This window comes from Musca domestica, unplaced genomic scaffold (assembly GCF_030504385.1).
Source record: "Musca domestica strain aabys unplaced genomic scaffold, Musca_domestica.polishedcontigs.V.1.1 9, whole genome shotgun sequence".
Taxonomy (NCBI): Eukaryota; Metazoa; Arthropoda; class Insecta; order Diptera; family Muscidae; genus Musca; species Musca domestica.
The window spans coordinates 3,232,708-3,259,079 of record NW_026712435.1 but is presented as its reverse complement, the minus strand read 5'-3'; the positions used below and the strand labels follow the sequence as shown (position 1 = coordinate 3,259,079).

At 35.0% G+C, this 26,372-nt stretch overlaps 1 protein-coding gene across 3 annotated transcripts in view; it reads left to right on the top strand.

The window, feature by feature from the left end:
- The window catches only part of LOC101889831 (disco-interacting protein 2), a 436,327-nt gene that overhangs the window by 305,870 nt on the left and 104,085 nt on the right, over nt 1–26,372 (top strand). For 2 of the 3 annotated variants that reach the window (XM_059131488.1, XM_059131490.1), the window contains exons 9-10: nt 11,179–12,492; nt 20,264–20,421. In XM_059131488.1, the coding sequence (XP_058987471.1) occupies nt 11,179–12,492; nt 20,264–20,421 (1,472 nt within the window). The remainder of the gene's footprint in view (nt 1–11,178; nt 12,493–20,263; nt 20,422–26,372) is intronic. The other variant, XM_059131489.1, reaches the window with a different exon arrangement.

Genomic DNA, 26,372 nt, shown 5'->3' with positions numbered 1-26,372 from the left:
TTTGTTTCATCTTCGCCTGTATACATACTTGTTGTACATGACCAAATTTACCACATACACTGCACTTTAGCGTTCGTTTATGTATTTTGCATTCATTTGCAATATGATTTCGCCGCCCGCAACGAAGACACATCCCTTCTAAGCCTAATTCGCCGTAGTTAATTCTCGTAGTTGATCTTGAACGGTGTTGACTGCGACTTCTATTTTTCATTTGTCGGCATTGATGTAATTGATTTATTTCTGTTGATGTTGATGATGATGTGTTGTGTGAGATTGCATGGCTGTCAATTTTTGCCGCTTCAAGTGTTGTTGCTTTTTCTACTATTTGATGAAATGATGCATCGGGCGTTTGTAGTAATTGTTCACGTATATGTGTATCTCGCAATCCTCTTATAAATTTTGAGCGCAAAAATAACTCAGCAACAGACTTTTTGCATACGCATTCAAACTTACATGAACTTGAACGTTGTTGTACAACAGCTACAAATTCTGAAATACTTTGGTTCTCATTTTGCACTTCACAAAGAAATTTATGTTGTTCAACCAACGTATTCTTTCTCGGGCAATAGTGCGAATTTAATAGTTGAATTATATTATCATAATTCAATTCACTTATGTTCTTTGGGGCTGCTAATGTAGCTAAAGTAGAATAAACTGATGACCCAATGTATTGCAACAACAATTTAGCACAGATAACTTTGTCATCGAATACACCTTTTAATTGTAGGTGCACTTCCAAACGCTCCTTATAAGTCTTGAAGCTTTCGTTTTTTGGTTCGAATGTAAATTGGTAATTATGTTGACACTTGTTGAAGCCTGCGTTTGTTGGTTCTTCATCGCTGTTGCCATTGTGGTTATGGCTTCTAAAAGTTGCGCCAATTGAGCGGATTCCATTTTAGGTTATGCACAAGATTAAACCATTTATTGAATTTATGCACAAAATCTTATTCACAATTTGTTGAAATTGACTTAATACTCGTCGCCAATCTTTGTTGTGTATTTTGAAATAAAAATCAGCACGCGATGAATAAGATTTAACTCTATAACTCTTTATTTAATACTTAACACAACAAAGTTTAAGAAAATATAAAAATGGTGATTGAACGGTTTGTACTGGTTGATGATTAAAATGGCAGCGCGTTATGCTAACAATAACTAAACATCCATGGCTAATAGTTGAAAAGTAACGATTAACAATTTAGTACAAATAGATACATTTTCATTCCAAGGGAACATTTAACATTACAGGGTTACCACCCAATATTAATTAAGTAACTACTGAAATACACCACATTGATGCACCTACTTCTTTTAACCTATATGCAAAAAATTGATGCTATGCCAATAGTAGCCAGTTATTACCGGTATCGATTTCACAACACCGAGAATTTTAAATGTCAAGTTATAGATAATTCGGTAGAAATTGTAACAAAAACATGTTAAACGACGAATTTTTAGTGGTATTATTGCACCTAAACTAAACGGATATACTGATTTTAACGATTCATACAAATTCGGAATTGTCCCCTGTCCGAAAAAGATAATATCCCAAAAATCGCATAAAAATATGACATATTAACATTTTCATTTTGATTTTTGAAATGTACAATAGTAATATTTTATTTTGCATGATTCTTTTCCATTTTAACTTACTTTTTTCTAATGTACATTTGTAGTGTTTTTTATACTTTATTTTTGAATTCGAATATCAATTCCAATTTATTTAATTGACTTGATTTCTTGAGGACTGAAAATTATGTTGGGTTACATGGAAGTGTAGTACCGAATTATGTGGTGGCGAAACGGAATAGATGATATGAAATAATTTAACGCGGTCACACTAAAGTTAAACGATGATTACTTTTTTAAAATCGCAAAAAAATTACGAAAAAAGAGATCTTATTGCAAAAATTCTCAAATCGGAAAAAAATCGAAACAAAAAATTTCAGTGGAATCGAATTTTAAAATAATAGTACATTCTATTGACAAACTTTGTAAAGATCTTTAATCGTTTGCTGCAAAAAATCAGCGAACAAATTGAACATTTTTTTAAATTGTCATTCTTCATATTGAATTCAGTGGATTTTTGTGAACAAAATAAAGAATTATTTTTCACTATATACAATTTTTCACCAAAAAAATGAAATAATTGCGAAATACCATGTTAACTGACATCTAATATTCAACTCCAGGGCCTACATCGTGGTTCAGATGGAAGATGCGAACACATTTTAAAAAACAAAAATTACCGAAAAAGCCTAATGGGGCTCATTTCAAAGCGTGGACCTACTTCTTTCATGTGACAATAATCCGTCCAATGAGAGCTCAAAATGCAAAATTTTTTGGGAGTACAATCAGTAAATTACAAAGTATAAAGGGTGGAAAATAGTAGAGCGAGTCGGACTCTTAGTAAGAAAAGGATTTCTATCCTTCCAGAAATTCTTCCCAAACATTCAAGATACCTTAAATCGCTTTTGCAGGTCATGATATCAATCATAACTCACGGATAAGGGTACAACCCGATTTCATTTTACAATGGTTACATCGTATGATTTAAGCTATTTTTTGGGGTCTTGGCCAATTTTTTCATATGTTGGCCCTTATTTGGCATCTTTGTTTTTAAGGGGGTATAGATCCTCTTCGCATAAAATTTGAAATTTTTGGAGTAGGGCCCATATTGGTCTTGACCACATTCATCAATTGATTTGGATAAAAAATTGTATATATGCTACCTTGGGGTAGGGAACCATCATACAGATAATTGCCCCATAGGATTATAGGATATTTAAGTAAAGTCCACATTGGAGTATACCCATGTCCACTTTCACATCTAATGTGTGATCAGAAAAGAAAATTTTGTATTCTATTGAATTTGTAACCCCCAAGAGAATATTGGTTGGGAACGTAGATTTGGGATGTACATGAAAACTTTACTAATATAAAACATGAAAAAATTACTAATATAAGAAAGTAGCACGGGACCGAATATTTGTTGAATCGTCATTGAATTATACTATGATTATAAATATGGACTTTATGGGGTCTCCAACTTACAATTTAAATGGCAAATAAAATTAATTCCCATCTTACTGTAATGTATGTAAAATAGCTATATTTTTGATTTGGCCTCTATTTGTCATCTTGGATTATAAGGGGTAGAAGAAAGTTTTCAATGTAGGTCGATGTTTCAGAGTAGTGCCCATATAAAGGTACCTCCTGATTTTACCATATTTCAAAGGATTTGCCTAAAAATGTTTATTTGGGGTGGAAATCACGAAAATTTCAACATATTTACAAATTTTAGAATTTTCGTCATGTAATAGTACCCCCTCAAGTCCACCTTTTGGCGGACAAAAAGACCGACATGGTTAGGGGGACTTATGAGGACTCTAATGCAAAATCTGAGGTGCTAATGGGTTTAAAAAGTAGTTAACTTTGGCTAATCTTAAATCATTCAGCCCTCAATTATGAGGTGGAAAATTTTGCTACGATTTTTACCATACTAAAAATTAATTTGATCCCTTACATGGGGATAAGATTGATATATACTTTTTAATGGATTTGTATAGCACACGGCTTAAATATGGGTACAAGTATTTTAAAACACTTTTAATCGACCAGTACGTGAACATTTATATCAGTCATATCTGTGAATAATTATGCTTTGACAAATATGCATAATAGACAAAAACTACGGGCCGGCAACACGGACCGGGCCAGCTAGTACCTTTATAATACTGATAATTGAGAATTGAAAATTTAATTAAATACGATGATATAACGAATATAAAGAGGTACTGGGGAATAGAAAATAAATCGATGAAACTATATTTATGATAGTTAAATTAAAGTCGTATTGCCAGGATTTCAATTTAGAAATTACTATGGATTCTGACGTCCAAAATTCCAAGAAATTTACTAGATATGGAAATAATCAATCCAATGAGTACTCAAAATGCACATTTCATTGGGACTGCAATCAGTGAAATACCGAATATGAAGATGCACTGTAATATGCGGACTGTACAAAAAGTGGAGCGAATTGAACATTTTGTAAGAAATTAGCCTAAACACACATTTTAAGCCAAATCGTTTCGAACAAAAATAATAACCCTCGAAATAGGAAAAATCAAGAAGTACTTTTATATGAGCACTTCTCTGAAACATTGACATTGAAAAAGAGGTATTCTGCCACCTTAGAAACTTAGATGCCAAATACGGGTATAATCAATTTAAAAATGTGACCAATGTGACCAAGACGCTGAAAATAGCTGAAATCAGAGGATACCCTCATATAAAAGTTATACCAAACCATGGTAATATTCTTATAATTATTTGAAGGAATGTGTTGTTTTTTCTTGAGGAATTTGAAGTGGGCTACATCATTTGAGAGGAGCTATATTACAATGTAAACCGATCTGATTTTGTATTTTGCACAAAAAATTTTTCATGTTCAACTCTAAAACTCTAACTTTTGCGGAGTATAGAGCAAAATATTTGACGCCCTTTGTGTTTGGTTAAGCTATATAAAATGGACCCTAAAAACGTTTGACCCGAAAACCCCATTGAGATTTTTATCTACAAACCGAACAATTTCCCAACTGTAATTTCCCGCAGTGTAATTGCTGACGATAGCGCATACTCCACGTATAACGTTACATGTGAGTTAAGGTTACTTTTAAGGGTTCGGAAGAATTTTCCGAAGATATGAATCCATTTCTTACAAAATGTTCAATTCGCTCCACTTTTTGTACAGTCCGCATATTACAGTGCATCTTCATATTCGGTATTTCACTGATTGCAGTCCCAATGAATTGTGCATTTTGAGTTCTCATTGGATTGATTATTTCCATATCTAGTAAATTTCTTGGAATTTTGGACGTCAGAATCTATAGTAATTTCTAAATTGAAATCCTGGCAATACGACTTTAATTTAACTATCATAAATATAGTTTCATCGATTTATTTTCTATTCCCCAGTACCTCTTTATATTCGTTATATCATCGTATTTAATTAAATTTTCAATTCTCAATTATCAGTATTATAAAGGTACTAGCTGGCCCGGTCCGTGTTGCCGGCCCGTAGTTTTTGTCTATTATGCATATTTGTCAAAGCATAATTATTCACAGATATGACTGAGATAAATGTTCACGTACTGGTCGATTAAAAGTGTTTTAAAATACTTGTACCCATATTTAAGCCGTGTGCTATACAAATCCATTAAAAAGTATATATCAATCTTATCCCCATGTAAGGGATCAAATATATATATATATATATATATATATATATATATATATATATATCGATATCATGACCTGCAAAAAGCGATTTGAGGTATCTTGAATATTTGGGAAGAATTTGGCGAATGGGACGCGCTCTACTATTTTGCATCCTTTAATATATATATATATATATATATATATATATATATATATATATATATATATATATATATATATATATATATATCGATATCATGACCTGCAAAAAGCGATTTGAGGTATCTTGAATATTTGGGAAGAATTTGGCGAATGGGACGCGCTCTACTATTTTGCATCCTTTAAATTTGCTATTTTACTGATTGTCCTCCCAAAGAATTTTGCACTTTGAGGTCCACGCTTTTAAATGAGCCCCATTAGGTTTTTTTGGTCATTTTTGTTGGTTTAAGTGTGTTCGCATCTTCCAGCTGAACCACGATGTTGGCCCTGGAGTTGAAAATTGTATATAGTGAAAAATTATTCCTTATTTCGTTCACAAAAAATTTACTGAATTAAATATGATAATACAAACTGAAAAAAAATGACAAAAGAAGAATAACAAGTTGAAAAGATCTTCAACTTGTTTTCTGATATTTTACAGCAAATGTTTAAAGATCCTTACAAAGATCGTCAAAAGAATGTACTATTATTTTAAAATTCGATTCCATTGAAAATAGTTTTCGATTTTTTGACGATTTGAAAATTTTGGCAATGAGATCTCTTTTTCATGATTTTTTACCGATTTTGAAAAAGTAATTATCTTTTAACTTTGGTGTGATCGCGTTAAATTATTTCGAAAAATGGAAAAAAAATCATACAAAATAAAACATTACTATTGTACATTTCAAAAGTCAAAACGAAGATGTTAATATATCACATTTTTACGCGATTTTTTTTGGATATTATCCTTTTCGGACAGGAGACGATTCCGAATCTGTATGAATCGTTAAAATCAGACCAGCGTCTATTATGCATATTTGTCAAAGCATAATTATTCACAGATATGACTGATATAAGTGTTCACGTACTGGTCGATTAAAAGTGTTTTAAAATACCTATACCCATATTTAAGCCGTGGGCTTCAAAGGTGTGGATGTACTATACAAATCTATTAAAAAGTATATATCAATCTTATCCCCACGTAAGGGATCAAATTAATTTTTAGTATGATAAAAATCGTTGCAAAATTCTCCAGTCAAATGAGCAGTAATTTGGAATTTACTGTATTTTGTACAACTCATGATTGATGGCTGAATGATTTAAGAATAGCCAAAGTTAAATATTTTTTTAAAACCATTAACACCTTAGATTGTGCATTAGAGTCATCATAAGTCCCCCTAACCATGTTGGTCTGTTTGTCCGCCAAAAGGTGGACATGAGGAGTTACTATTACATGGAGAAAATTCTAAAATTTGTAAATATGTTGAAATTTTTGTGTAAGATTTCACTCCCCCAATACACATTTTTAGCCAAATCCTTTAAAATATGGTAAAATCAGGAGATACCTTTATATGGGCACTACTCCGAAACATCGACTTACATTGAAAACTTTCTTCTACCCCTTATAATCCAAGATGACAAATAGAGGTCAAATCAAAAATAAAGCAGAAAAACATAGCATGTCAAACTGAAAAAAAATCGCGTGATTTAAATGACTAAAAATAGTTTTATCCACATCATAATGATTTCAGAATAGTCAAATATTTTTACTATTTTACACCCATTACCGTAAGATGGGAATTAATTTTATTTGCCATTTAAATTGTAAGTTGGAGACCCCATAAAGTCCATATTTTTCATCATAGTATAATTCAATGACGATTCAACACATACTCGGTCCCGTGCTACTTTCTTATATTTGTGATTTTTTCATGTTTCCACAATTTATTTCACATAGATGTACATCCCGAATCTACGTTCCCAACCAATATTCTCTTGGGGGTTACAAATTCAAAATAATACAAAATTTTCTTTTCTGACCACACATTAGATGTGAAAGTGGACTCGGGGATACTCCAATGTGGGAACTTTACTTAAATAAATTCCTATGTGGCAATTATCTGTATGATGGTTCCCTACCCCAGGGTAGCATAAACACAATTTTTTAGCCAAATCAATTGATGAATGTGGTCAAGAACAATGTGGGCCCTACTCTGAAAATTTCAAATTTTATGCGAATAGGTTCTCTACCTCCTTAGAAACAAAGATGCCAAATAAGGGCAAAAAATTAAAACTGTGACCAAGACCCCAAAAATAGCTTAAATCATGCGATGGTTATATAAATATGAAATCGGGTTGTACTCTTATCTGTGAGTTATGATCGATATCATGACCTGCAAAAGCGATTTAAGGTATCTTGAATGTTTGGGAAGAATTTCTGGAAGGATAGAAATCCTTTTCTTACAAAAGTCCAATTCGCTCTATTTTGCACCCTCTATATTTGGTATTTTTACTGATTTTACTCCCAAAGAATTTTCCATTTTGAGCTCTCATTGGACGGATTATTTGTTTTTTAAAATGTGTTCGCATCTTCCAGCTGAACCACGATGTAGGCCCTGGAGTTGAAAGGTAGATGTCAGTTAACATCGTATTTCGCAATTATTTTATTTTTTTGGTGAAAAATTATATATGGTAAAAAAAAATTTTTTTTGTTTACAAAAAATCCACTGAATTCAATATGATAATACAAATTGAAAAAAAATGACAAAAAAGAATAACAAATTAAAAATATATTCAACTTGTTCGATGATTTTTTACAGCAAATTTCGATATCATCTATTCCGTTTCGCCAGCAGAAATCAAGTCAGTTAAATAAATTGGTATTAATATTCGAATTCATAAAATATAAAAAACACTGCAAATGTACATTAGAAAAAAAGTAAGTCAAATTAAAAAAAAATCATCCAAAATAAAACATTACTATTGTACATTTCAAAGGTCAAAATGAAAATGGTAATATATCAAATTTTTACTCGTTTTTTTTTTGTATATATATATATATATATATATATATATATATATATATATATATATATATATATATATATATATACTTATTTCGAAGCATACAATTACTTGCTTGCAAGCATATACATATACATGCATCTAAGCATATATTTACTTGTAGTACCCAAACATAATATATGTTTGAGACTGTAGCAAACATATATATGTTTGCTGCAAAATATGTTTGGAGACTTGGAGAGGCAATTTTTTCTCTCCGTGTATTAAACAAATATTCGAATTTGTCTGATTCGTTAAAATCAGATCTGCGGTTCTTGAGTTATACGCGTAGTAACTAACACAACTTTCTTTTACATATATAGATTAAATTACATCAAATTTGAAAGAAATTGGATCTGTTGAAAATAAGCGCCCAGGGTAGTGGTGTCATGGTCGGCCCCGACCAACTAGAACTTTTGTTTACTGTCTTTTATTTACCGCTCTTCTTATACCATTCACCATACAATGGACACTTTATTAAGTTTGTTATTCCGTTTGCAACACTTCGAAATATTCGTCGGAGTCCCCAAAAATTATATATATTTCTGATCAGAATAAAATTATAAGACGATTTAGCTATGTCCGTCCGTCTGTCTGTTGAATTCACGATAGAGTCCACATTATTTAATCTAGAGCTTTGAAATTTGGCACGTTATATATTATATGTAGGCTAATTGGTATTGAAAATGGGCTATATTTGTCCATGTTAAGTATACAGGGTGAGATAAAAAACTGCAACAAAGTCAAACGCCATAATTTTTAATTTTTTTTTAAATTTTATTGGATGAAAGCAAAATAAGTCGGAAATAGCATCAAATTGTAAATTTGTTCGAATTGGTCATCTTCGACACGAATTATGACCTTCAAACGACCAATGAAACCTTCACACGCTGCCCGAATGTTGCTCGGCGGTATTTTGGCCCATTCCCGGTGAAGCGCTTGCTTGAGGTGATCGACACTTTGGTATTTTTAGGGCCAATCTTGCTTTCCAAAATATTCCAGACACAATAGTCCAACCGATCGGTATCCGGAGATTTTGGTGGCCATTGTGCGCTGGAAATGAAGCGAGGAACCTCTTTTTGTAACCATTTTTCGGTTGCGCGTGCTGAGTGCGATGATGCTTAGTCCTGTTGAAATGTCCAAGGTCTGCGCCCAAAATATTTGCGTGCCCAAGGCTTTAATACACCCTCCAGAATATTTTCGCGATAATATTCAGCATTTTTTCTCATGCCACGATCGATAAATACGAGCGGAGAGCGACCAACGGCTATTATGGCGGCCCACATCATCACCATAGCCGGCGCATGAGTCCTGGTGGCCAACTGAAGGTTTACATTTTCAGCTGACCTCTTGGGCAAGTTTGTTTGTTTACATACTGCTGAAACAACGAATGTTTTCTCATCGGAGAAAACCAAATTCGGCAGTTCACCACTATCGGCTAAGCGAAGCAACTCTTTAGCTCTTTTGAGTCTATTTTCTTTTTCAACGGCTTTACGCCGAGCTCATTTTTCATTATTTGCCGAATAGAATATTGCGATGTGTTCAGCTCACGAGCCATTTTTGGCCACTGGGAAGCGGAAGCCGCGCTTCTTTACATTTCGAACCAATTCTGCTGATGTTGCTGTTTTTTTCCGTCCACTTCCTTGACGTCGGGCTTCGTTACCAGTATCACGGTAACGTGCGATGGTACGAGACACAAAAGATTTGTTCACATTTAAATGCTGGAGTACTCTAACGATACCCACTTGTAGTTTTCCAGCCAAATATAAAGAAATCACACGATCACGCTTAAATTCCATCACGAATAATATTTTTTCTGGCAAATTCTCACCAAAATGCTTTTGTACGTTTGTAAAAAATATAATGAGCTGTCACTGGAATAATGTTAACAGCTGTCGGACGAGTGGGTTAAAAAGGGCATCAGTCTGTAGTTGGTTGCAGTTTTTTCATCTCATTCTGTAATCCCTATATAATGGTACCTCTTGGTTTTCGGTATTTTGAATGTTTCTACCAGAATTTCCCACCAAATCAACTAAGGTTGTCTTTCCTTGCAAAAAATATTCACTACGAGTTTATTAATTGGTGTAGCCCCCATCTAACGGTTCGTCCCGATAATCGGTATTTTGAAGGTTTCTGCCAAAATTGCCAACCAAATTAACAAAAACTTAACAATTATATGTAGGCTGATAGGTATGTAAAATGGGCTATATTCGTCCATGTTTAGGTATAGGCCCCATATAACGATACCTCCAAATTGTCGGTATTTTTTGAGGTTTCTGTCACAATTTCCAACCAAATCTGCTGAAACTTTACGTTTGTGGTTCTTGAAAGGTCTGTTTTTTGAAAGATGTTCGATTCAGGTCCACTAATTGGTATAGTCCTTCACATAACTGTACCATGCTATGGAGGGTATATTACGTTTGTCATTGCGTTTGTAACTCCTCGAAATACTAATGTCTGATCCTACAAAGTATATATTCTGGAAATTTGCTAATGATTTCTTAAAACCCTGATGGGCTGTTGATTCTCCAATTTTTGATACAAACCAATTATGACTGGCTGTTACTATTTCAGATTCTGAAGGCATCACATTTTTAATTTTTATTCCGAATACCTGCAACAAATATAGTTGCATAATGTGCAGAAACGAGTTTTGAATAATTATAGACTGAGAAAATTAATTGAAAACCTTAAAAGCTTAAGCTCCCATCATGACAATCCTTTTAGCACCAGCATTTAAAAATGTTTAAGTTTTAATAATTTTTCAAAAAGGAAATAATTTTTAAATTATAACTATGCCAAATTCTCACTTCTCTGCTTGCCATCCATTGCCTTTCTTGCCAAACTAACAAAGTTTATGGCAAAATATAATAACGAATAATTTTAAAATTGGTAATTTCTCTTTTCTTTCAGGAGTTACGGTGACACGTTTAGCTATGATGAATCATTGCAGAGCTTTAACTATGGCCTGCCGGTATACAGAAGGAGAAACAATGGTGTGCGTTTTAGATTTCAAACGTGAAGTAGGACTCTGGCATGCCGTTCTCACTTCAGTGCTTAATGGAATGCACGTACTGTTTATACCCTATGCTCTTATGAAGTTAAGACCATCATCATGGATGCAATTGATTACAAAGCATAGGGCTTCATGTTGTCTAGTCAAGAGTCGCGATTTACATTGGGGCCTTCTTGCAACGAAAGATCACAAAGATATTAGCCTTTCCTCTCTTAGAATGCTTCTTGTTGCCGATGGAGCAAACCCATGGTCGTTGTCATCATGTGATCAATTTTTAAGTGTATTTCAGCCCAAGGGATTACGAGCGGATGCCATTTGCCCATGTGCCAGTAGCTCTGAAGTTTTTACGGTTTCCCTTCGTCGTCCGGGACGTTCTACCGTCGGATTCAGTCAATCGGCCACTGGAAGAGGTGTATTATCAATGGCAGCACTATCTCATGGTGTAGTTCGTGTAGATAGTGAGGATTCTTTGACATCACTAACTCTACAAGATTGCGGCCAAGTTATGCCTACAGCGACAATCGTGGTAGTGAGATCAGATGGACATCCAGTTTTATGTAAAACAGATCAAGTTGGTGAAATATGCGTAACAAGCGGCGCAACTGGTTCTACATACTATGAATTAGAGGGTTTAACAAATACAACTTTCAAAGTCCAGCCTCTTTTGGAGGATCCGGAATGTGACAAGGATGGCCAAACTATCAAATCAAAACCTATTAGTGAAGATTTTTTTGTGCGATCCGGTCTCTTAGGGTTTTTAGGACCAGGGGGTTTGGTTTTTGTTTGTGGATCACGGGATGGTTTGATGACCGTTACGGGTCGTAAGCATAATGCGGACGATATAATAGCAACCGTATTGGCGGTGGAACCAATGCGTTTCATATATAGGGGCCGCATTGCAGTCTTCAGCATTAAAGTTTTACGAGATGAACGTGTATGTGTCATTGCCGAACAACGTCCTGATTGCTCCGAAGAAGAAAGTTTCCAATGGATGTCCAGAGTACTACAAGCAGTTGACTCAATTCATCAAGTTGGAATATATTGTTTGGCGCTTGTTCCACCTAACCATTTACCTAAAACACCTCTAGGAGGAATAAATCTTTGTGAAGCACGTCGAAGATTTTTGGATGGAACCCTTCATCCGGCTAATGTTCTAATGTGTCCTCATACTTGTGTAACAAATTTACCAAAGCCACGGGAAATCCACCAGGGTGAGTTAACTCAAAGTATTCTAATTCTTCCATTGATCACGGTTTATTAAATTGCAAAATTTTACGATTATCCTTCTTTTCTAATTTATATAGTCATATACACCCGATTTAAACACAACCACAGTATACAATAAAGCAAATTGTTTGTTCTTATATTATGTTCTCATATTACTAATTAAAATAGTGCCTGTGGTAGAAAGGTGTATATAATCCAGGTTACCAACCTTCAAACACAACGATAGTAAAGGTCGGCTCTTGAGAACAATGAATAGGAATTTATTATGATTTTAATATTATATAATTGTTCTATATAGAATTTCATTCTGAATAGAAATATGCTTGTCCGTCTGTTTTTACTTCTTTTTTTGTGAGAAAAGTAGACTTGCAATTATTATGCAATCAAATGGGCTATAACTATATAACACTTAAAAATACAAAAATGTCGATTTTCCTGAAAAATATTATTTTGCAGCTTTGTTTTTCTGACCCAATACAAACAACTCCATTAAAAATTTGTCCAACAACAACGGTTGCAATAATATTAAATATTAATAAAACCCTGTCTTAAGGTTTTCTACGCTTAATGATAACATAATCAGAAAATATGGAAATCGGAGTAATCCTTTCAACGAAACTGTTTCAAAACGTAGACCGACATGGCCCATTTTCTGTACCAATGATTCTGAGTGTAGTCTAAAGATCTATATCAAATTTTAAAGCTCTATCCTAAATATTGCGAAATATATCTAAACTATAGGGGATCCCTTTGTATGTGGTAAAAATTATATAAGAGCCTTAACAACATTTGACTTAAAATCCCAAACCTCCTTCGGAGTTTTGATCTACAGGGTGAGATAAAAAAAAACTGCAACAAAGTCAAACGCCATAATTTTTTTACATTTTTTTTATGGAATGAAAGCAAAATAAGTCGGAAATAGCATCAAATTTTAGAATAAGTTTAGATTTTTTCGAATTGGTCACCTTTGGCACCAATTATGACTTTCAAACGGCCATAAACGGTATTTTGGCCCATTCCCGACGAAGCGCTTGCTTGAGGTGATCGACACTTTGGTATTTTTCAGTGCCAACTTTGCTTTCAAAAATACTCCAGACGCAATAGTCCAACGGATTGGTATCCGGAGATTTTGGTGGCCATTGTGCGCTGAAAATGAAGCGAGGAACATCATTTTTTACCCATTCTAGGGTAGCGCGTGCTGAGTCCTGTTGGAATGTCCAAGGTCTGCGGCCAAAATGTTTGCGTGCCCAAAGCTTTCATAGACCCTCCAGAATATTTTCGCGATAATATTCGGCATTTATTCTGATGCCACGGTCGATTAATACGATCGGAGAGCGACCATCGGCTGTTATGGTGGCCCACACCATCACAATGGCCGGAATTTCAATGGCTTTACCCCGAGCTCATTTTTCAATATTTGCCGAATGGAATATTGCGATATGTTCAGCCCACGAGCCATTTTTCGTCTACTGCGGCGCGTGTTTCGATGAAGTCGCTTCTTTACCTTTCGAACGATTTCTGCTGATGTTGCTGTTTTCTTCCGTTCACTTCCTTGACGTCGGGCTACGCTACCAGTATCACGGTAACGAGCGATAGTACGAGACACACAAGATTTATTCACATTTAAATGCTGGAATGCTCTAACGATAGCCATTTGTGGTTTTCCAGCCAAATATAAAGAAATCACACTATCACGCTTGAATTTCATCACGAATAATTTTTTTTTCGGGAAATTTCTCACCAAAATGCTTTTGTACGCTTGTAAACAATATAAAGAGCCGTCACTGGAATAATTTTAACAGTTGTCGGACGAGTGGCTAGAAATGACATCAGTCTGAAGTTGGTTGCAGTTTTTCCATCTCACCCTGTACAGAAAATTGGGAACAAGTTTAAACTTTTCAGAAATAAACAAGCTTTTTACCCCGGACCATGGTTCTGTACGGTTTGCCAAAACATCATCCATCACAATTCAATCTCGGTGCGATGTAATGGATGCGGAGACTATAGCGATATAGTTGCGAGACTATAGCGATAGGGACTATGTTGCATCGTGCTGTACCAACATAGTTTTCAGTGAGTCCACGACCTCGTCGTCAACTTCCGAGTCGTCGTCGGAGTATGGGACCCCCTCAGTCTCCAGAACAGAAACCTTCACCGCAGCACAACGCTGTTGCTGTTCAAATTACAGCGGTGCAGGAAACCAAGCTCAATGAAAATTGTAGCTTACAACGTTGCAATGGTTACATCGTATGCTTGATAATCGTTCCTTTTACACTATTCTTTTCAATACAGACCTATCTCGCTGGAGCCAGTCTCTAGTGTGGGGGTAGCAGTCAAGTGTGGAACTGTCGAGGTAGAGGTGCTTAATGTGTATATCCCGCCGGTTAATATCTGTGAACCGCGTTACTTGCCTAATATAAGCCCACTTATGGAAGGCAATAACCTCCTGATACTAGGAGATTTCAATGCCCACCATGAATTGTGGCATTCCGTCCTAGGTAATGACCAGAGGGGATCAGCGTTGGCCACGTTTTGCACCGTAAATGAGGATGCACCACCCCCAATAAGAGGAGAGTGTCACAGTTCGCCAGATTTAACCATTGTGTCAACCGGTCTGATAAATGACGTGACTTGGCAACCCGTCATATCTCTTGGCCCAGTCCGTCTCCCGATAATCGTCTCCATTAGGAGATCGTCTGATTTTATAACTTCTAAACGCCGCACTTTCCTTAACCATGGGAAAGCCCACTGGCCTGAGTTCAGAGAGTTCACCAAACTTCGCTTCAGAGAACTGGCCAACCATTCTGATGTCTGGAAAGGATTTTTTTGCGAATGTTATTAGAAACGCTAAGTCATCTAAAGCATTGGGCCCGGGCGGAATATCAATGGTAATGTTGAAGTAATTGGATATGTAACTAAAGTCCTTAACTTGTCGTTAGCTACCCACATAGTTCACAACTGGATATCTAACTAAAGTCCTTAACTTGTCGTTAGCCACCCAGATAGTTCATAGTCCCGAAGCCTGGAAAATGGGCAGGGTGGTCCCGCTACTGAAGCCAGACAAGGATGCAAAGGATGCCAGCAAAGACGAATCATACAGGCCAATTTCGCTTTTGTCGCAAGTAGCAAAGACTCTCGAGGCTTTACCCCTCCCCAGTATCAGAGGAAGCTATTCAATTGCTAACCATCAACACGGTTTTCGTCCACTACATAGTATCAGAGGAAGCTAACCAACAACAGCATTGCACATCATATCCACACATATCAGTTGAGGACTCAACCAGAACAGGCCGGGCCATAGAACAGTAGTGGTGACTCCTGATCTATCAGAGGCCTTTGATACGGTCAACCATGCCACGCTGTTCGAGAGCGTTGAGAATACGACCCTCCGGCCAAGTTTGAAACGTTGGATAGTCAACTATATGTGTGGACGCCAGTCGTACGTGGAATTCCGGAACAAGAAGTCCAAGCCCCGTTGAGTGAAACAGGTGGGGTTTTTCGGAGATATCTGTTTAGCTTCTACCTTTCCGGAATTCCGCCCACACCAGACGGCATCGGGATTGTAACATATGGGAATGACTGTACGATCATGGCTTCGGGTCCTGTAGTTGATGACATATGTGTCAGGGTGAACAGCTCTCTCGCGGAGCTTTCCGACTTCTTCCACGCGAGGAATATGAAAATATCCGCTAAGTCAACGGCCACACTATTTACCACATGGACTGCGGAGATGAGAACACAGCTGAATGTGCACGTCGGGGTGCACATAATTCCGACCACTAACTATCCCAAAATCCTTGGGGTCACATTCGATAGCATGTTCAAGTCTTCCGCGCAAGCCACAGCTATCTGCATTAAACTGAAAAGTAGGAACAAGGTCTTCAAGGCGCTAGCCGGACCGCCCTTGGGGTGCGGATAAGGAAATCTTGTTGACCTATTATAAAGCGATAGATCGGTCTGTGGTTAGCTATGCGGCTCTAGAGTGGTCCGCGAATACAAGCGCAACGCAGTGGAAAAGTTTTCAGATCTGCTAGAATGTCGAACTGAGAACTGCAACAGGGTGTCTCCATATGACCCCTGTGGACCATTTTTTAGTCAGCATAATCATATGCTTTCGTTTCAGTACCTGCTTGAGGGTCATCCTCACCACCATATGGTGGACAGATCTCCCCCACCCAGGCGTGTCAGGAAGGACCTGCATAATCTAGAGAGTGGGTGAAATATAGCGTGCGATACAGGTCAGCGTGCGATACAAACCTACCCAACACCGTCCAGAGGATCTTTTGCAACAGCCCATAAAGTTAGCAGAATTTCTAAACCGGATTAATCAGTCAATAAACAACGGAGCATGTTATCACTGCTACAACAACAACAACATAAATCTTCTGTTGAAGTTTAAAAAATAATAGAGAACGGATACGGGAAATTTGCAATTGCCCCTACATTTTTTTTTGATTAGTTGTTAGACCCTTTGATAATACTATGAAACTCAAATAGAAACATTTTCAATTTTAGAGTTTTACCTTGTTAAGGCAAATATTATATGTTTATAATTTATGTGTTTATTTCTCTTTCGAGACGAGCTTAATGATCGGAAAATGGAACTGAAAAATAAAGCCAGATAGACACTATCACACACTCAACACCATGCGACGGGTTTCGCCGTTGGTTAAGCGGCTTATCAGGCATATTTGGTGTGAATGATAGCTTACAAAGGCCGTCCTCTGGAAACTAGTATTTATTGCGATCTTATTGCGATTAAGCATATGTGAAGAAGAAAAATCTCAGAGAGTTTATTTATAAGTGACAAAAATCTCAAAGAGCTTTATGAATAATAATAATAAGGGTACTCAAATTTTGCATCTGTGATAACCGCTATTTTAGATACAAAAATAATTTTTACCAACAAAAGAAAGGCCTTCTCGTGGAATTCGAAGCCTCTCCGAGAGTAGTCAATATTGTGATGGAAGAGCTATTGGATATATGTATGGAAATCTGTGATAATAGATGCAAGTTTCTGACAAAATAAATTGACGGCCCTTTTGGAATAACTAAATCAATTGCAATAAATAATGACGGCATTCAATAGCTATGAACATCGCATAACGTTTACAATAGAAGAATAAATTAATGGCCGATTTCCATACGTACGGAAAACCAAATACGGACTAATTGGTACCAAAAACCTACGGCATTACAATATTATTGTTCCTTTCGATATAATAAATAAATAGATAAAAAACAACAAATAACTCGAGTTCAATTTTATTTTTTTATTTATTTATGTCTTTAGGTTAATTTTCTTATGGGCTTTTCAATGTCGTTGTATTTTAATATAAGATTTTGGCCATGTTGGCGTATTTATATTGAATTGTATGAAATAAGTGAAATGTGAAAATTTCTAGTTTATCAATGACATGCAACTAAAATATGTTCGCTTTCTCGAAAAAATCACAGATTACATAAAATATGTGTATTTTTTTCAAATTCTTGACGTAGAATAAGGTAGTGTTTTCAACGTATCATTATTGCTGTTATTTTTGGCAGAATATACTTATATGACACAGTATTTAACATCCACATTTATAAATCATTGCATGTTAAGACTTCAGTGTAATGGAACATTGATCATATGGATGAAGGCCGCGTACTGTTGATCAAACAGGGCATAACATGACGAGTTTTTCCCCCCATGGCGAAAATATCCAACACACCAACGTACCATCGCTCGTTACCGTGATTCTGCTAGCGTAGCCCGACTTCAAGGAAGTGGACGGAAGAAAACAGCAACATCAGCAGAAATGGTTGAAAAGTAAAGAAACGACTTGATCTAAACCCGCGTCGCAGTTGCCGAAAAATGGCTCCTGAGCTGAACATATCGCAATATGAAATGAGCTCGGGGTAAAGCCATTGAAATTCCAAAAAGTACACCGCAACAGAAAGAATGTAGACTCAAAAAAAGCAAAAGAGTTGCTTCGCTTGGCCGAAAGTAGTTAACTGCCGAATTTGGTTTTCTCCTCAGCACGCGCCACCCAAGAATGGTTAAAAAATGAGGTTCCTCGCTTCATTTTCAGCGCACAATGGCCACCAAAGAGTCGATCACCCCAAGCAAGCGCTTCGCCGGGAATGGACCAATTCGAACAAATCTAAACTTATTCTAAAATTTGATGCTGTTTCTCTTATCTAATTATTATTTCTCTAATCTAATAACTTGATCAAAAATGGCATGTCCACATTCTCTCTTTTGTAACGCCACTACTCGATTTTACTCAATGTAAATGTCGACGCTTTCCAATTGGTTGGGATATAATTTGTAATTCTTAAAAGACATATTCTTAGTAGACCTAGACCTATTGTTCGAGTTTTCAAAAACTCAGCCTGAATAAATAAGCGATAACACACAAAATTTGTAGTTTTTTCTAATGTTCTCAATATTCAATTTTTCCATTTAATTTTTCAACTTTTCTGGAATTTTTGTTAAAATTTTCTTTAGTAATAATCTTTAAACTACAATTACAAACAACCGAAGGAATATTTAAGTCAAATCGTTCCACCCGTTTTCAATTTATGAGTTATTCTTTTTTTTCACAAATGAAAACGGCCCTTGTAAGCCATCATCCCACACCAAATATGCCTGATGAGCCGCTTAACCAACGGCGAAACGCGTCGCATAGTGGTGAGTGTGTGATAGTGTCTATCTGGCTTTCCTTTTCACTGCAAATTTCAGATCATTAAGCTCGTCTCGAAAGAGAAAAACAAACACATAAAACATATGATCTTCGCCTTAACAAGGCAAAACTCGAAAATAAGTTATTTTAAGCAAAAATTAATTAAACAATTATAGTGCCAAACGCTGAAAATACGCTTTAGTCATTAAAACAAAACATTATAATTTTAAGCATTTTTTTCATCATTTCTAAATTGTCAATTTTCGTGTTAACAACAAAGACTTAATAAATTTGAATTGAAGAGAGACTTGAGAAAAACTTGTTCACCGTAAGTGTTTCCAAGCGTTCTTTAAAACGTTGTGAGACTAATTTTATAATATTGTTCTCAAACTATATTGTCCTTTCAAATAATTTGTGGTTTGTTGGGTAGAGAAATATGTCACATTTTCAGAACTTAGTATGTACGCAACCGAATGTATGTATGTACGCATTCTTGTGTAGTCTTCACCGGCTGTCCGACCAAGCAATGAATATGACCGTGACTATAATTGGAAATGCAGGTTTTGAAGGTTATTAGATTTGTACATTAGTTTATTAATAAATCACCCACAATAAAAATTTGCAAAATAATAACTATTTTAAATCTTTGATTTTACCGGTCTATAGAAAATTAAATTAACATAAACTTTTCTAAATTATTAATCTCGCACAATTCTAAAACATATAAAATTTACATAAATTATATATATATATATATATCCCTCCTACCACAGATGCACTATAGATGTGAAAAAATTGATACGTTAAAAGTTCTAGTTGAAATATATGTGAGAAATCGGTATACAAATAGCATTCAAAATAAGACACTAAACTTTATATTATATTGTTACACAATGGTTCACCTATTATTATACAATTACGAATTTTTAAACCTAACTACATACAAATGTCGCCTTACATGCTAATGTTTTTTTATTCACACTTACATATTTCATACAAATTCTACTACTCCATTATAACACCCAATCTGTAACATTATGTGCTTAATTGGTCGGAAATTTACATTCTAATACTAACATCCTAAAAGGTGTCCAATCTACTGCAAAACTAAGTTCATCTGGATGTGGTATTACAGACACTTCGGTCGGTCCAGCATCAGTGATGGTTGGCAATTTAGTTCAAGGAAACCGTCTTGCAATTGCCCAGGGACGTGATCTTGGTCTATCGGAGGACAACGAACGCAAGGTAATGGACAATATATTTTATTAATATTAACGATTTGAAACTTTATAAAAGGTGTATTAATTGCTTTTGAGCTGTATTTTGCAATACATAAAGTTAGTTAATAGGGAATAGACTATTAGTAATATAATTAATATATATCGGTAGTTTTAATTGGTTTTTGTTTTATTCTACATCGCTTTCAGGTTCAATTTGTTTTATTTAACGTAGACCGTAATATTTTAAATTACTTCTGAACTTCTAATAAACGATGCTAAACGATATATATATATATATATATATATATATATATATATATATATATATATATATATGTATATATATATATATATATATATATATATATATATATATATAAAAAAACCGTGAAAAATGTGAAATTCGAACATTCTTCTTTTTGAAATGTACAATTGTAATGGCTTATTTTACTTAATTTTGCCATTTAGACTTACCATTTTCGAACGTACATTTGCAGTGTGCAGGGCCACTACAATATGTTAGAAGCCCCCTTATGTCCAAATCCATTTTGGAAGATTTCGCTTTTTAAATTATGTGACGGAGCACTGCCCAAATATTGCCCTTAGCATTTTGACCAGGGGTTTTTGCCCAATATTTACGCTCTGCGTCGTGTTGTTAATTGTTGTGGTTCATTTTACAACTAAATATAATCCAATCGTAATCCAAAATGCTAGACTCCTTCCCTGTGCTTAACTCTCTTCACAGGCGTGTCGATTGACTTAAATTGTGTGATGAAGAAATTTTTTTCTGTTTTGAGTTCATTAGAACCGCGAAATATTTTGCGACCATCTCCAAAAGCAAGAGGCCCCTTCTGTATCTCCAAATTAAGACTCATATATTTGATTTGCTTGTCTACGATATTTCTCTATATTCGTCAATGAAATCAGCATAAAGGAGCCAGCAGTTCGCCTTTTGTGTATTTCGGATATCGTCTGTAAGTAATGCTGGTATTTTTTTCACACAAAAGTAGTGGTCCATTCTACCCGCTGTCTTAAACTCTAAATTCATGCGAGATTTCGTGTCCTTTGGTTTCTATTTTGACCTTTATAACGGCTGCAAAATCAGGAACATTTTTAGTTGTTGGTCCGTTCCAACCCTCTAAATATTTTTTATCACACGCGATAAAAAATATGAAAAAATAAAAAATGTCACAAAACCCTACAAAATCTATATAAACATAATTATTGGCATGTTTTATGCGATTTGACAAAAATTGACAAAATTTGTCAAAATCGGTTCAGCCATTCAAAATGTGCAAATTGATGCAAACTAATTTTTAAAAATATGATAGAACACTTCATTGCCTTTCACCACATGTGTAAATTATGTGACGGAGCACTGCCCAGATATTGCCCTTAGCATTTTGACCAGGGGTTTTTGCCCAATATTTACGCTCTGCGTCGTGTTGTTAATTGTTGTGGTTCATTTTACAACTAAATATAATCCAATCGTAATCCAAAATGCTAGACTCCTTCCCTGTGCTTAACTCTCTTCACAGGCGTGTCGATTGACTTAAATTGTGTGATGAGGAAATTTTTTTCTGTTTTGAGTTCATTAGAACCGCGAAATATTTTGCGACCATCTCCAAAAGCAAGAGGCCCCTTCTGTATCTCCAAATTAAGACTCATATATTTGATTTGCTTGTCTACGATATTTCTCTATATTCGTCAATGAAATCAGCATAAAGGAGCCAGCAGTTCGCCTTTTGTGTATTTCGGATATCGTCTGTAAGTAATGCTGGTATTTTTTTCACACAAAAGTAGTGGTCCATTCTACCCGCTGTCTTAAACTCTAAATTCATGCGAGATTTCGTGTCCTTTGGTTTCTATTTTGACCTTTATAACGGCTGCAAAATCAGGAACATTTTTAGTTGTTGGTCCGTTCCAACCCTCTAAATATTTTTTATCACACGCGATAAAAAATATGAAAAAATAAAAAATGTCACAAAACCCTACAAAATCTATATAAACATAATTATTGGCATGTTTTATGCGATTTGACAAAAATTGACAAAATTTGTCAAAATCGGTTCAGCCATTCAAAATGTGCAAATTGATGCAAACTAATTTTTAAAAATATGATAGAACACTTCATTGCCTTTCACCACATGCATATTGTTTCCAAAATACGCCCCAATACCGAAAGTTCTACTCAAAATGACGCACGGACGAAAACAAAAACTAGATTAAAATGTGTAATGTATCCACTCAATAGAAAATTTACATCGTTTAACAATACTTTTTATACCCTCCACCATTCCGAATATGGGGGGTAGCGTTATATGGGGGCTATATGTAGACGTGGACCTGCACAGACAATTTTCTGGCATGGGCTGAAGTATCCATTATAAACTTCACATGCGAAATTTTAAACAATCCCGGTAAATCAAAATACCGAATATCGGGGGGTACGGTATATGGGGGCTATATGAAGACGTGGACCTACATGACCCATTTTCTGTTTTATGCTGCAGTATCTATTACGAACTTTAAATACCAAATTTGGAACAATTCCGCTAAATAATGTCGCTAAAATCATCAAAATACCGAATATCGGGGGGTACCGTTATATATGGACTATATGAAGACGTGGACCTACATGGCTCATTTTTTGACTTAGGATGTAGTATCCATTACGAACTTCAAATACCAAATTTGAAACGATTCCGGTAAACAATGTCGCTAAAATCATCAAAATACCGAATATCGGGGCGTACCGTTATATTGGGGCTACACGAAGACGTGGACCTGCACAGATGATTTTCTGTCTTGCGCTGTAGTATCCATTACGAACTTCAAATGCCAAATTTGAAATAATTCCGGTGAATAATGTCGCTAAAATCATCAAAATACCGAATATCGGGAGGTACCGTTATATGGGGGCTATATGATAACTTGGACCTACATGGCCCATTTATTAACTTAACCTGCCTACTGGCAAAATATACATGTGTGCAAAATTTCAGCCTTCAATATCAATTTGTTCGAAAGATAGCGTGATTACAACAGACAGACAGACGGACATGGCTAAATCGTCTTAGAATTTTACGCTGATCAAGAATATATATACTTTGTTGGGTCTGGCATGAGTATTTCGAGGAGTTACAAACGGAATGACAAAATTAATATACCCTCCATAGTATGGTGGAGGGTATAAAAATTTCCAAATTCGTTGCAAATGGTGGAGGGTATTAAAAATTCGGCCCGGCCGAACTTACTGCTTTTTAACTTGTTATTTTTGATTATTATCTTAAATTACATTAATTTCCACGTGTTTCCCACTTTTTGTTTTTAATATAATGCAAACATTTTTTGTTTGGTCCCAATCATAATATAAGGTTTTATTAAGTTGAAATGTCAGAAAATGGTGATAAGAACATATAGAATCGTTGACAACTCGGTATAAGGCCCTGAATTGTTGCCAGATTGTAATTTTTTGTGTCCGATGTTTTGAGAGTGTATTGAACAAAATTCCATTCATTTTTATTCAAACGACTAATTTTAAAAAATGAATTTTTTTCTGTGCGGATGATTTTGGGAACAGAACAAAAATTACACAAGAAACCGAGCTTTGACTTTTCTATCCTTTTAATCGTTTCCAATTTTGAAAAGTTAAACAAAAGAAACATTATACTATTAATCGAGGGAAAGCATTAATAACTGCTTGCTCTAACCTATTGATATCCATTTTTTACATTAATGCAACTACAGCTTCCGCGTAAATTTATTATACCCTCCGCCATTTGGTTGCAAATGGTATATATAATTTGGTACGGCCAAAACGTGCCTCATCAAAATAACGGATTTAGACCCTAGATCTCTAGGTCGTACATCCGTCCGTCTGGCTGGTTCCCACGATAACTCTCGAAGGGAATATTCGATTTGATTCAGAAATGGGCAATATTGGTCCACCCCTTCTACAACAATTTTTGCTAACGCAAGATCTGTTTTGAAGATAATATATATATCTGCAACCACTTTTGTCCCCTCACTCAGAAAAGGTCACAATTTCCAATACTTATATCTGTCATAACTAGCGAAAAAAGTCATCGATTCTTTAAAACTTGCTTTATCTAAATATTTCTCTGAGCCAGAAATCTATATTCTATCTATATATATAAAAATCAATTGTTGTTCGTTGGTAATGGAATCAGTTGAAAACGGCTGGACCGATTTGCATAATTTTTTGTACAAACGTTCATCATACCCCGAGTTAGGTTTTTAAAGAAAAAAAATATTGACCGCGCCTACTTTTACGCCCACAATCTTGATTTATCTAAAATCTTTATATTCGCCAGATAATGAAGATATCGGTTTGAAAATTATTACACGAGATACTGTTGTTTTTCCCTCCAACCCTAGGGATTTATTTGGGGGCTAAGGAACTGACCACGCAAACTTCTAATCTATCTATATATATATCAAATAAAGTTGTGTTAATTGCTACGCTTTTAACTCAAGAACCGCTGATCTGATTTTAACGATTCACACAAAATCGGAATTGTCTCTTGGAAGAAATAGATAAAATCCCAAAAAATCGCGTAAAAATGTGAAATTTGAAAATTTTCATTTTGACTTTTGTGGTGTACAATAGTAATGTTTTATTTTGCATGATTTTTTCCATTTTGACTTACTAGTTTGGAATGTACAGTTGTTTTTTTTGTACAGTTTTTTTTTTAATTGAATTCTAATATGATGTGTAGTCTTTTTGGGTAGTATAAAGCGACGACAAATATGGAGTGGTGGACCTAAATAGATGATGTCAAAATAATTAAACGTGGTAAAACCGAAGTTAAAGGATAATTACTTTTTTCAAAATTGCTAAAAAATCTTAAAAAGAGCCTATAGCATTGCAAAACTCTAAAATCGGGAAAAAATAGAGAACATTTTTTAAATGGAATCAAATTTCAAAATAATAGTAAGGACCAAACTTCGTAAGGACCTTTAAACATTCGCTGTAAAATACCGAACAAGTTGAAGATTTTTTTCAATTTGTTTATTAGTTACTATGCCAATAAAAATATTAAAGAAAAAATCCTTTTTGCGAGAAATTTTTTTCAATTTAAAAACTATATAGAAGTGTACATTTTTTATTGTTTTGAATTCTGAATGAATAATATAAAAAATGAAATAGTACCCAATACGATGTTAAATAGCGATCTTTCATGTCGGAAATTGGAATTTAGCTTTCAACTCCAGGATCTACATCGTGCTTCAGCTCGAAGATTCGAACACATTTAAACAAAAAAAAAAAAAAAAAAACGGCAGAACGTTATGGGGCTCATTTCAAAACGGGGACCTATCTACTTCTTCCACATGACAATTATCCGTCCAATGAGAACTCAATATGCAAAATTCATTGGGACTGAAATCACTGAAATACCGAATATAAAGGGCGCAAAAAGAAGAGGGAAAAGGATTTCTATTCTTTCAGAAATTCTTCCTAAACTTTCAAGATACCTTAAATCGCTTTTGCAGTTCATGATTTTGGTCATTACCCCCGGATAAGGATACAATCCGATTTCAAGTATATCATACATTTAACCATATTTTCATACTAATTTCGGCAAATGTTGGTATTTTGGGAAGAAACTATCCTTGCAAAAAATTATCACGTTTTGTATAACCATCATATGATTTAAGGAACCGGACATTTGTTTAATCGTCTTTGAATAATACTATGATAAAAGATATGGACATTATGGGGTCTCCAACGCGCAATTTCAATGACAAATACTACTTATTATTTTAAAAACAAGTAAAAAATTAAGTTCGACCGGGCAGAACTATTATTATCATCCACCTTAGGATAAATTAAACACTTTTATATAAAAGTATCTGAGTTCAAGCGTGTTTCACTTTAAACTTCATATACCAGAAAGATGGTTTGGTTAACTTAGTCAAAGTTAACTTATCAAAAAACCATAAAGTGAATGA